The following is a 14284-nucleotide window of genomic DNA, read 5'->3' as shown; positions in this document are numbered from 1 at the left end:
ATTTGTCTTAGATCGGTACCTTGTATTTATATTTGTCTTAGATCGGTACCTTGTATTTATTTTGTCTTAGATCGGTACCTTGTATTTATATTTGTCTTAGATCGGTACCTTGTATTTGTCTTAGATCGGTACCTTGTATTTGTCTTAGATCGGTACCTTGTATTTATATTTGTCTGAGATCGGTACCTTGTATTTGTCTTAGATCGGTACCTTGTATTTATATTTGTCTTAGATCGGTACCTTGTATTTATATTTGTCTTAGATCGGTACCTTGTATTTTCTTAGATCGGTACCTTTTATTTGTCTTAGATCGGTACCTTGTATTTATATTTGTCTTAGATCGGTACCTTGTATTTATATTTGTCTTAGATCGGTACCTTGTATTTTTCTTAGATCGGTACCTTGTATTTATATTTGTCTTAGATCGGTACCTTATATTTATATTTGTCTTAGATCGGTACCTTGTATTTATATTTGTCTTAGATCGGTACCTTGTATTTATATTTGTCTTAGATCGGTACCTTGTAGGTACCTTGTATTTATATTTGTCTTAGATCGGTACCTTATATTTATATTTGTCTTAGATCGGTACCTTGTATTTATATTTGTCTTAGATCGGTACCTTGTATTTATATTTGTCTTAGATCGGTACCTTGTATTTATATTTGTCTTAGATCGGTACCTTGTATTTATATTTGTCTTAGATCGGTACCTTGTATTTATATTTGTCTTAGATCGGTACCTTATATTTATTTTTATCTTAGATCGGTACCTTGTATTTATTTTTGTCTTATATCGGTACCTTGTATTTATATTTGTCTTAGATCGGTACCTTGTATTTATATTTGTCTTAGATCGGTACCTTGTATTTATATTTATCTTAGATCGGTACCTTGTATTTATTTTTGTCTTAGATCGGTACCTTGTATTTATATTTGTCTTAGATCGGTACCTTGTATTTATATTTGTCTTAGATCGGTACCTTGTATTTATATTTGTCTTAGATCGGTCCCTTGTATTTATATTTGTCTTAGATCGGTACCTTGTATTGTTTTAGATCGGTACCTTGTATTTATATTTGTCTTAGATCGGTACCTTGTATTTTCTTAGATCGGTACCTTGTATTTTCTTAGATCGGTACCTTGTATTTATATTTGTCTTAGATCGGTACCTTGTATTTATATTTGTCTTAGATCGGTACCTTGTATTTATATTTGTCTTAGATCGGTACCTTGTATTTATATTTGTCTTAGATCGGTACCTTGTATTTGTATTTTCTTAGATCGGTACCTTGTATTTATATTTGTCTTAGATCGGTACCTTGTATTTATATTTGTCTTAGATCGGTACCTTGTATTTATATTTGTCTTAGATCGGTACCTTGTATTTGTCTTAGATCGGTACCTTGTATTTGTATTTGTCTTAGATCGGTATCTTGTATTTATATTTGTCTTAGATCGGTACCTTGTATTTTCTTAGATCGGTACCTTGTATTTATATATGTCTTAGATCGGTACCTTGTATTTATATTTGTCTTAGATCGGTACCTTGTATTTTCTTAGATCGGTACCTTGTATTTATATTTATCTTTTTTAACGAATGTTATGTGTACTTAGTTCTTGGCTGATAATGAAACCTTTCCAATTGAAATGATAATTCAAGGTGATGTAGAATTAAGAATTGAAACTTGGAATGTGTCAAAAGACACCAACCAGAGCAAACATCTGAAACTAAAAGCTACCTATGGGACTTCACCGCAGCGAGAAAATAATATATTCTGGTTCAGCGAAATTGACACAAAACTGAACTGTAAAAAATATAAACGAGCCAATTTTTTTTTAAGACACAAGAACTAACAAAAGCTAAATGTTTTTAACATCAGACAGGTGCAAAAGTGCGGCAGGGTTTAACAATTAAGTTAAGGTGTTCGAGTTTGAAATATATACTGTGGATTCAGTAGTTGGATCCAGTAGTTATATATCATATATTTATTGCTCTTTTTATCTTATCTTCACACGAAGTATATACACTCTAAAACTTGTTGTTATATGTGATTAACGATAATTGTATATTATAATTATTACTAAAGTTTAACTGATTTCAGTGAAAAAACACACACCTGCTACCTGAGTTGAAGAAATAAATAAAATATGAAAATTTCAATACAGTAAACTGTTTTAATAATCTTGCTTTACATCCTAAAAATTGTGAAAACGCAGAATTAAAAAAAACATGAATAAAGAAAAAAAGGCAAATGTTTGTATAAAACTAAACGTTCATAAATTATAGAGTGAACTTATATAAATTGTTACATTAGAAGGCGGATTGACTGTGCGTATTGCTGTGTGTTCTTTATTTTACTTTGGCTAGTGGTATAGGAGGAGGGTTGATATCTCAAAAAAAACATGTTTTACCCATGTGAGGCGGCGGCCTTTGTTAGTCTTGTATGTTTTTTTTATTTTAATTCATTGATATGCTTTGGAGTTTAGAATGACGTCCATTTTCACTGAGCTAGTAGACATTTTTATCTATGAGGGTAGCTGAGACCCATCTCTAGGTACGGGATTTTCTGGCTGCGTTGAAGACCCGTTGGTGGCCTTCGACTTGTATCTACTATACGGTCCGGTTGTTGTTTTCTTTACATGTTCCTATTTCCATTCTCAATTTTGTTATGGAAAATGGAACTATTATAAATTGTTGTCCTACTTTATTTACTATATCGTTTTTTACTAATGATTATTTCGTGCAATTCGACCGGAATCTTTTATTCTAAAAGCTTAGTGTAAATTATGATAAATAGCTGTTCTCTTAACGTCCAGCAGCAAATATTTGAATCATATACAATACAAGAATAAATTACAGTTATAAACATAATATTAAAGTTGTTTTGATCAGAAACAATCGACTGATTAAAAATAAAAGATGTAGTAAGACAGCTTTCAATCAGAGGTGAGATAGAACTTAGCAATTAAAAATCTGTATGAAAACAGGATTATATATATTGTACAGGCTCTATTTTGAATTGAATTTATTCTTCTTTTGTCCGATGACTGGTTGACATTTTCTTGATTTTAGAAGACATGGTATGAGCGCCAATAAGACAACTCACTATCCAAGTCGCAGTTTGTACAAGTAACATATTATAGGTTATCATGTCTATTTACGGAAGGATTTTTAATACAATTATACTCCTCCGTTTTCATATCAAATCAGCAGGGAGGGTCACTTTTTTTATCCTGTATATGATCAATTGATTCCTTAGTCTAGTACATATAAATTGCAAATTTCATACTGCCGTTTTGCAGTAAGCTATACTATATATATTACGGTCAATGTCCTCCAGAAGAAGAGATCGAAGTGAGAGGAATATAACGACTGGATTATTCGGGTTTATATATGATAGGAAAATTTAATTTCCTTCAGAAGTAGTATCAAGTAGTAGAAATTCACTAACAGAAGTATATTAGAAAGTAGTTGACTATCAGAAGTGAGGTGTTGTACGTGTGTGGCACCAGTCGTGCTGTCGTCCACTTATAGGTTTAGGAGAAGCGAGTCTGTCGTCCAGTCATAGATTTTAGAGAAACGAGTCTGTCTGTCGTCCAGTCATAGGTTTAAGAGAAACAAGTTAAGTTCGTATCACTTCAAAACTCTCAAGTGGTCGACCTGTTGTTGTAAAGTGGATTGCAGATAAAATTTGAACGTGCAATTAGGCAATAATAAAGAGTAGACAACTTACCCACACACCATGGGGCTGTAAATAACAGAAATACTGCTCGATACATCATCGTCTTCATACTGAAAAATCAATCCAAAACATAGTGATATGGTTTTTGTTCTTTAATAGAGTAATAAACTTCATTGGTGTACTAATTTATATACGTAACAAGACAACACCAACCCTAAGAACGTTCACAATACACAGGTAAAAACACACTGTCAATAACATGTATGGATATGGGTGTTTTTTGAAAGATTTTGTAGGGTGTTCTTGGATGATTACTTGATCCCACAAGGGAAGGTAACCGCAAGCTTTAGTGCTATATAATAGTAATATATCCAATATTGATTAAGGGAAGCCAACATTACTTTAAAATCAAGATCATATCCACAAGGGAAACCAAATGCCTATTTTATGGGAATTTCAATTAATGTCAAATTTTATCTTCCAATTGTACTTAACATGGAAAAGCATGTATCTGTTTTTGAAACATTGAATTTTACGAGACAAATCTATTAATGCATTAACTGTTCGTTTTTATATAGGAAAGATACTGCTATTTAGGACAAGATAAAACACATTTCAAAAACTCAATACTAAAACTTGTCTAAAGTAAGATGAAAGGAATAAGATATTATACGTCATAGCAAGACTTCCGATTTTACAAAACAAGTTGCACATAACTTAATTGAATAAACTTGAAATACTCAATATTGAGAGAACAAAACCAGTCATCTCAAACAGTCTGCACATAGGCTTGTAGTTTTACATATATGATATAGTATGCATTATAAGCTGTAACACAAGGCTGGTAACATAGGTGGTCATCGGGACTTGCTCAAATATGTCTGTCATATGTGGTTTTTTTTTCATAAATATTGTAACTGATTAGACCGTTAATTTGTCTTGTTTGAAATATTCCACTTATATCATGTCAATGTATTTTATAGCTGACTATACGCATTTGGACTATGCTGGATTGTTGTCTCGTTTGCAATCAACCATGTACCTTACTCTTTATTTTAACATGGAACAAGGCCACATTTTGAAAACAAATGAATTTTAACATTTTGCAATTACACTATTATGTGCAACAGTAAGTCTTAAATCAAATTTGACTTAAAATTTAAAATCTATATTCCAATATTAGGTTTAGGTCAGAGAATCATAGGATCTACCGAGATAATGCAAATGTACAAATGTATTAGCAGAAAACTAAAAATATTCGACGCCATTAAAGTTATGATGCGTTAAAAATTATTATCGGATATCTTAGTACAAAAATGATATGTCATAATCAGCTCCAACCAGCCGTGGGACCGTGGGACAATGAACTAGTGAAATACTGCAACAAAAAGAGAATTACATCTAATGTTAAAAGTACAATCAATTATATAAAGTGATAGAACTCTCACCATTTACATTGTTATATAGTCAATATTGAATAATTTTAAAATGTTTTCATTTATAAAATGATTTTACAAAAAGTCTTTTGATTCACACGAATCAATTATGTTTTATATTATATAAATATACTGTTAAATATTTGCATACAGTGAATGTTGTTGATGATTTCGAGTGAGATAACGAGATAAGGTATCAATACTTAATAAAAATATGTAAAAAGACCAATGAAAACACATTACAAGAGCTTTGTTCTGTTATTGTTTTCTAACTTTGACTTATTTGATCTTTTTAATTATTGTTTCTTTAATTAACTATTATTATCCTTCGAATTAAAACTGTTAAAGTATTGCTTTTAAATCTTGTGGATTCTATCGAACATGTGATCAGAAACAAACAATTTAAAGTCTTGCTTTTAAGATCTATGTGATTCCATTACACCGCGATCAATGCGATCAATTTCTCCTATGCAGATGATACTGATGCACCTTGTTTCTACTTTACATGCTAATGGCTCCATTAATGCATTCTCATCATTTATTTTTTTCTATTTTAACCCTAAATTAATCCAGTATTTATACCTACCTTTTAAACTTTAGAAAAAGAAGTATTCCTTGAATATGGTTGAAATAAATGTAACACAGAAAACTTACTTTAAACCGTCTTGATTTTGATAAAAGCACCAGCGAGATGAAAAAAAATATATGCAGCTTAACCTTATTTATTTATTTAATCTTACAATAGTCTTTACACATGACGAGATGTAAGAAAAAGACAGCTCCACTCTCTATAAAATAGCGGTTTTGGAACTGTAGCATAAAAAATATGATAAGAATAAATGGTCTACATCTTTGCTCGGGAAAGCTTTGGTCAACAAGTGAACATAACATATGCATGGTCATTTGAATAGTTAAGTGTAATTAATTGACAATGCATAATTTACTTCTTGTTTTTACAATATTCTCGTTCAGTAATTTACATTACAGTTCCATCCTACAGCTACACTGTGACCTGTCTGAAAGCTCCAAAAAGAAAAGGAGCAGAGTCGACTGATTAGATACAAAAGACTGACGATATTATCTGTGTATTTGTATTTTAGTCCCTAAACTGGCAAACATAAAACTCTATCAAAGCCACGTCATTGAGATCTGTCAATGGTAATTTATATCACTTCACTGTGTAACAATCAATTATATTTACATTTCTCTTCAGTTACCGGTTACAGGACAAAGTGGAACTTGACTTTAAATGATCATGGATTAGGGAAGCAGGACAAACAGAATCTTCCATGATAAAATCAAAGGAAAACGAATAAGTAACTATATCAAACTTCAACTGCTACCTGCTGTGGATTAAACAACAAGATTTGAACATAAAAAAAGAGTCTTTGGCTCGATTTTTAAGCAGTTTAACAAAATTATCGAAAATTGAAACAACTAAGGTACTTTAAACTCAATTATTTCCCTCAAATGAGAGTCTGTCAAGTACCTAATCAAAAATCAATGTTGAATTGTCTCTTGGTGTACGGTAATGTGACAAGATATATGTTTTAGCTTAAGTTGTTGAAGATATTGATTGCCACGAAAAAATATAAATAGATTATTAAACTATTATCTGGGGACGTTTGATTTTAAGAGAGTGTCTAGGATCCGTATCACATATAGTTTTACTTTCGGCGTCTTTGTATTGATCGTCTTCGAACCCACTGTGTAATTACGGAACTGACTTCATGGTTTTATATTTCTTAGATCATAAACTATTGCACGTAATTTTAACTTTCAACCCATGACGTCATCTTATCGCTTTCGATCCAACTGATATGATAAAGTACATTTTGAAAACACGACCTTTTTATCGTTTAAATTTAATCATATAATATCTGATGGAACTTTTATCAATATTTCATATCAAACTTTTATCGGGAATACTTTTACGTAATTGTGTGATAATAAAACATGATACCAGCATTTCAAAGAGAATGTTTTGGGACCACTTCTCTGTAACGAGGATGGTAATGAACTGTACTTTAACCCAATATATTAATAATTTATATGTCAGCAGAAGCTAACTTTAAATAAAGGGTATAATCAAAGTCACGTGATAAAATATATCACGGAACTGAATTAATATTTAAAATGTTAGCCAGATAGCTTTATGTGTACGTGATAGTTAAAGGAGAAATAACTACTAATTTGACAATAATTAGGACCAGATATCAAATATATTCACCAAAATATAAAGTAGAACAAAAAAGAAGACAAACCCTGTTTCAATAAAAGTATTTATAGAAAAAAAAGAAGACGTATAGTATGCATTTCAGTGAGACAACTATTCCCCAGAGTCTAACAAAGTGGACCACAGTAACCAAATATAGGTCAACGTACGTGAGATAACTATCCACTAGAGTCCAAACAGGTGGATCACAGTAATCAAATATAGGTCAACGTACGGTTACGGCTATATCAGCCAAGCCCATACTAACTGTATAGTCAGTTATAAAGGTCCGACATGACTAAACGTAAAACGTTTCAAACATGAAAACGAAACAATCTTAGTTACAATTGTTATGTATCTGTATGGTCCTCCAGGTACGTAATACAATGTATGGTCCTCCAGGTACGTAATACAATGTATGGTCCTCCAGGTACGTAATACAATGTATGGTCCTCCAGGTACGTAATACAATGTATGGTCCTCCAGGTACGTAATACAATGTATGGTCCTCCATGTACGTAATACAATGTATGGTCCTCCAGGTACGTAATACAATGTATGGTCCTCCAGGTACGTAATACAATGTATGGTCCTCCAGGTACGTAATACAATGTATGGTCCTCCAGGTACGTAATACAATGTATGGTCCTCCAGGTACGTAATACAATGTATGGTCCTCCATGTACGTAATACAATGTATGGTCCTCCAGGTACGTAATACAATGTATGGTCCTCCAGGTACGTAATACAATGTATGGTCCTCCATGTACGTAATACAATGTATGGTCCTCCAGGTACGTAATACAATGTATGACAAAACAATTAACGAATAGCAACTGTGACAGACATGTTTAGCAACGAACGACAACCACTGATTTACCCTTGCTGACTGAATTGAAACCAAATTTCCATTTAAACACTTACAACTGATATAAAAAAAAAAGAAGATGAGGTATGTTTGCCAGTGAGACAACTCTCCATAAGAGACCAAAATGGCACAGAAATTAACAACCATAGGTCACCGTACGGCCTTCGACAATGAGCAAAGCCCATACAGCATAGTCCGCTATAACAGGCTCCGAAATGGCAATGTAAAACAATTCAAATGAGAAAACTAGCGGCCTTATTTAAGTAAAAGATAGATTTATGTATCGAATGCTGAAAAATAATTTTGTTTGTAGAATAAATCCGTATCAAAAGTAAAAAGTGAACCGAGACATTATAACCTTCAAATGGTTCTGTAATCATAAACTTTTTAACAGGTGAATGTAAAAAGAGATAGTTATGATTAAGGTGAGGGTAATGAGGTTCTTAGATCTTACAAAAATACCAAACTTTCTTTTATTGCTTTTTCATCACATTTATTTTCATTCATTGCTGATCATTTTTCATCTGCAAAAATGGCAACCTGTTATCAGTGATGCAAGATCTTATCAAATAAAACAAGCATGCTGACTTTGTTATTTCAAGTGATATAATTATCTTATTTTCAATTCTCAAAATTACTTTATTGAATTTTCTGTGTGTATTTTACATTTTAATGACGAAGACAGTTACAGATTCTAGCCATAAAACCAGGTGTAACCCACCAAGTTCTTATGAAAATGTCTGTACCATGTTAGGGATATGACATTTGTATTCCATCAGTTTCGTTCGTTTATATATAGTTGATCATTTGATTTTGTTTATTTTAATGAACTTTCCTTCTTTTTGTATTTACCTTTTTTTCACAGTATTTACTTAATAAAAAAAACTGTGCAAACATATAAAAGAAAATGTGGTATGATTGCCAATGAGACATCTTCTCACTAGAGACAAAATGATACAGAAATTAACAACTATAGGTCACAGTACGGTCTTCAACAATAAGCAAAGCCCACACCGCTTAGTCAGCTATAAAAGGCCCCGATATGTCAAACGTAAAACAAATCAAATGAGAAAACAAAAAATCAACGAAACAAATATGTGACACATCAACAAACTATAACCACTGAGTTACAGGCTCCTGACTTGGGACAGGCACATACATACATAATGTGGCGGGGTTAATCATGATAGCTGGATCATAACCCTCCCCTAATCTGGGACAGGGTTGTAACAGTACAACATAAGAACGAACTATAAAAATCAGTTGAAAAAAGCTTAACTCATCAGATAGATACAAATTATTCATCTAGCAAAAACGCAGTGTGGATGTGGCTGGGTACTAGTATATTCAAACCCAATTTACGATTTTGAACTGATTTAACATCTGTTCACTGAAAAGACATTACTTGAAAATTTGATTTGTAATTTTGAAAAATGCTATGTTTATTCCTATTGGGGAATTCGTATACAGGCACACTTTATGTATACTAAATATCATGTCGCAATAGAATACAAAGGGATATAACTACACAGAGACGTGTATATCTTATAGACGTGTAATAAGATGTCCGTTTCGTATAAAAGGAAGATATCTATATGCTAGTAGGAGACATCGTTGTGTACATCTTATAGTGTTAGATGTCAATTTTTGAACGTAATGGAGATATTTATGTACTTGTAGTTAATATGCAAGTACAATGGCCTATCTCCCAATACAACTATAATACGAGATTTCTACACTACGACTTTTTGTCAGAACTACACTATTCTTTCTCAACACTCCCTTTTGATCATATTAGCGTTAGCTTTATTTGATAGAATCCCCACTACTTTTCACTTATTTTTGCTGTAAAATGATCAAACTTCTCTTACGAGTACTATGATTAAATTCACTTTAAACATCTTCAATTTAATTCAAAGAAACAAAAATGTAAATATATTAAAAAATTCGACATAAAAACTAAACACTTTAATTTAAACTTGTTTTCCCACTTTCTAATAAAGTGTACTATTTACAGAAAAGAGTAATTTAATTGGTGAATAAAGTTATGTCCCAAATCACTAAATTCGTTTAACAATGCTTAAAAGTAAACCAACAAAGTACCACAAATTTAAAACTATTTCAGATCTATATCTGTGCCTAAAACCTCACAGAATGAAACAATGTCAATTTTTCTTAAAAAGCAAAAGGAAGTTTAACACATAATATTGTCGTTATTGACTGACAATTTCCTTATAAAATATGGAAACATTTTAGACAACTGTGTGACAATGTCATTGTGATATCATAGTTACTTTTTTCGCAGATTACACGTGGAAAGTCGATCAACACTTCTACTTACACAGTTTTAATACAGTAAAGAAAAAAAAATACAAATGCATATTTATATTCGGAAAAGACAATTGATGTGAATTTCAAAATTTCTAAAATATTTCAAAAATATATATGCGTTTAAATGAACATAAAGAACATACCTTTTCGTCAATAAGTGTTTGTGTAATATTTCTAACATTTATCCAGATTTATTAATAAGTACAAAAATATACTTTGTTCCAATCCATTGAATTTAGTAAGAACAATTCTAAATGGAAATTATCTTTATCCAGTGATTTAAACCCTCATCTCTTCATGAAGTATTACTGATAGAAAGTAAATCCATTATGTTATAAAGGCTGCTAATAACTAACAGACATCTATACAGAAATGTTTGTCTTTTGTTTATCCGACTGTTAAATCACTGTACACGATTCCAGATAAATAAACTGTATGTTCCTCTGTCCATTGGTCTGTAAAGTTATTGTGTACACTTTCCTAGAAATGCTAAATTCAATTTGCCATGCCGTTGCATCACTCATCGATATTTAGTAATGGACAGTTAGCCGTCCGTATTCCTCTGCCAAACTTTCACTGTATCAAACATTTTAAAAGGAAAACTTCTCCGTCTTTTGTTTTTTTATTTCATTAATGTAAAGACAACATTATCTCGTAAAAATTAATTAACAGCACATTTGAGATGACTGGTAAAAGGATAAAGCCGTTATTTTCAATAGGAGTTAATGGTTCAAAAAACTAAGGATGAACCTATATTGGGATATTGATAGATCCTATAACTAAATCACCACTATGTTTTAAATTATGCAACATTTTCATAGGAAAGTGAAAATCTATTTGGCTATGAGTTGCATTACGCTTTCTATTATTCAGAAGTCTAGTAAATAACTGGCGGCTAATTCACCGAGCTGATCGACTGCCTGGAAAAAGTATACATAGATAATGAGAGATGAAACTTAAGGGGAGGAACCGCATGCATGATACACTAACATGTAATATTCTCTATTATCCGTATGCATCAAGTCACGCTTGATTGATTAAACATAATTACAGTAACTGTGAATGAGAAATAAGAAAAAGTCATTTGCTATTCTGCTAGTAGTAAAAAGTGAAAGACAATTATGATTCATGATCTATACTTTTAGATCTTTAATATGATGTGGGATATTCCAAAGGACAAATTCAAAACCATGTTACAGATTCTTAACAATATATCCTGATGTATTGAACAATCTCCATTAAACATATACAGTAAAAACAATGGATACATACACCACTTAAACTAAAACATTCTACACTTCATTTTTTCCATGGCGTTTCATTTTCTCTCAATAATTCAGTTTTGAGTGTCCACTGGGTATCTTCTGTCTTTCTTGCACACCAGTCCAGATAGGAATTAGAAATAAAAGACCGTGGTATTTATCCTTTATACTTCCCTTAAGAAATACCATGCTTGGGAAATACAACTCTGAAGAAAGGCAATTCTGTAGAAATACAGCTCTGGATTAATAATTCCATTCTGTATAAATACAACTCCAAATTAATATCTGGTGATATTCAACTCTATAGAAACTCTTGGGAATCAAAATAATGCTTCATACAACTTCGGAGAAATACAATCTGTTGAAATACATCTATGGAGAAATACAACTCTATAGAGAAATACAAATCTGGAGAAATACAACACTGGGAAATACAACTCTGGAGAAATACAACTCTATAGAGAAATACAAATCTGGAGAAATACAACACTGGGAAATACAACTCTGGAGAAATACAACTCTGGAGAAATACAACACTGGGAAATACATCTCTGGAGAAATACAACTCTATAGAGAAATACAAATCTGGAGAAATACAACACTGGGAAATACAACTCTGGAGAAAGATAACTCTGGCGAAATACAACTCTTGTGAAATATCGCTATGATGAAACTAAACTATGAAGAACTCTGGAAAAAATACAAATCTGGTGAAATACAACCCTGGGGAAATAAAACACTGGAGAAATACAACTCAGTGGAATCACAACTCTGGAGAAATATGTCTCTGCAGAAATACAACCCTGAGGAAATACACCTCAGGGGAAATACACCTCAAGGGAAATACAACTCTGGTGAAACACAACTCTGGAGAAATACAAATCGGAGGAATATAACTCTTGAGAAATACAACTCTGGGAAATACAACTATGGAGAAAAACAACTCTGGAGAAAAACAACTCTGGGGAAATACAACTATGCAGAAATACAACCCTTGGGAAATACAACTCTGGAGAAATACAACCCTGGAATAATACAACTCTGCAGAAATAGAACTCTGAGGAAACACAACTCTGGAAGAATTCAACAGAGTTGTATTTCCCAAGGGTTGTATTTCTGCATAGTATACTACACTGGTACAATGTCCTCCTAGAGTGTTTTACAGACACCCTACCATTTAAAAAGAATTCACAGGCCAAAGCAGGACTGAAAAAATGTGTGCTTAAAAGTGAATTGAGAAGCGCGTTATTGGAAGATTCGACAAAGCTTTTGTAAATTTAAAAATAGAATTGACATTATAGAATGGGGCAATCAAATCAACTAAAACACCGGCAATACAATCAAACTTAACCTGTAAGTTCTATCAATACAATCAAATGTAACCTGTAAGTTCTATCAATACAATCAAATGTAACCTGTAAGTTCTATCAATTTTAAAATATCTAAGAATACAGTACATAAAATCAACTGTATTTACAGCCAAGTAATATACTTTAAGTTATATCTTGAGTAAGAGAAAAAAGGAAATTAGATAAAAATTGTATATTTACACAAGACAGAAAAGATGTAGGCTAACACCCACTCTTCCTTATCATTCATTTTATATAAACATTCAATTTACTAGTAAAAATTGACTTGGCGACAGGGAAACATCAGCCGTTAAGATCATGTAAATATAACAATATTTTCTTAGAATGCATACTGTTTACTTGTACTTAAGATAGAATCGTTTTCCTTTTATGTATTATTTTAACTCACCATCCGCCATTATTAAGTGTTACATAGCTCTTGAGATATGTCTACGACTCGAGGGGACTAAAAGGTATGGATTCCGATTACGAGTGCATGATACTTTCGTAATAGTTTCCTTTTCACAAGGGATAGTTGTTCACAAATCCAGGCGTCTGCACTCATACCACATGTTCCTATATCTATTTTCTGTAAGCCTTTCTACCGATTGTCTGTGTGTTCCTATATAGCTTTATCATCGTGAAGTTGATGTAAGTTACCACCACTTTAAACCAAGTAATATGTGTTTGGTTCAACAAGATTTTGGACATTTAATTCCAGGACTACATTCGCAGTGCATTTTGGCAACCTATTTTCAGTTAAATTTTTTTAGTTCACCTCATTTTTGTTAGCCTGCTTGTTATTGTAGAATTGTAGAAATAATAAAATTTGTTAAGACACAAGTATACTATTGAAAAAAAGTAAAATAACACAAATACTAATACACATCAAACAAATGGATAACAACTGTCATATTCCTGACATGGTACAGGAAAGCGTATAGTGACTTTTAAGTGTTTTTTTATTATTAGTCTCATTGTGGTATACTCCATAAGACCATTAATTTTGTTTGTATGTATCAGAAGATCTATAACAAAAAACACCAGAAATTCAATAAACTAACACGCTACCGTATTTTTTGGTAACTTTGCTTAAAATCATCGAATTTTTTATTTTTTTTTACATCTATTTCTTTAC

The 14284-nt window shown here is 31.9% G+C and overlaps 1 protein-coding gene across 4 annotated transcripts in view; it reads right to left on the bottom strand.

Annotated features, from left to right (window-relative positions):
- Positions 1-14284, bottom strand: part of LOC143046350 (neuronal acetylcholine receptor subunit alpha-10-like) — a 72271-nt gene that overhangs the window by 47892 nt on the left and 10095 nt on the right. The window contains exons 1-2 of one of the 4 annotated variants that reach the window (XM_076219476.1): positions 10679-11381; positions 3737-3795 (exon numbers count right to left, since the gene is read on the bottom strand). In XM_076219476.1, the coding sequence (XP_076075591.1) occupies positions 3737-3795; positions 10679-10716 (97 nt within the window). In that variant the 5' untranslated portion in view covers positions 10717-11381. Of the gene's footprint in view, positions 1-3736; positions 3796-7506; positions 7623-10678; positions 11382-14284 lie in introns of those variants that run through there. The other 3 variants (XM_076219475.1, XM_076219478.1, XM_076219477.1) reach the window with 3 other exon arrangements.

This window comes from Mytilus galloprovincialis, chromosome 9 (genome assembly GCF_965363235.1).
Source record: "Mytilus galloprovincialis chromosome 9, xbMytGall1.hap1.1, whole genome shotgun sequence".
Classification (NCBI taxonomy): Eukaryota; Metazoa; Mollusca; class Bivalvia; order Mytilida; family Mytilidae; genus Mytilus; species Mytilus galloprovincialis.
Note: the sequence above shows the minus strand (reverse complement) of the source record. Positions and strands in the feature narration are given on the sequence as shown.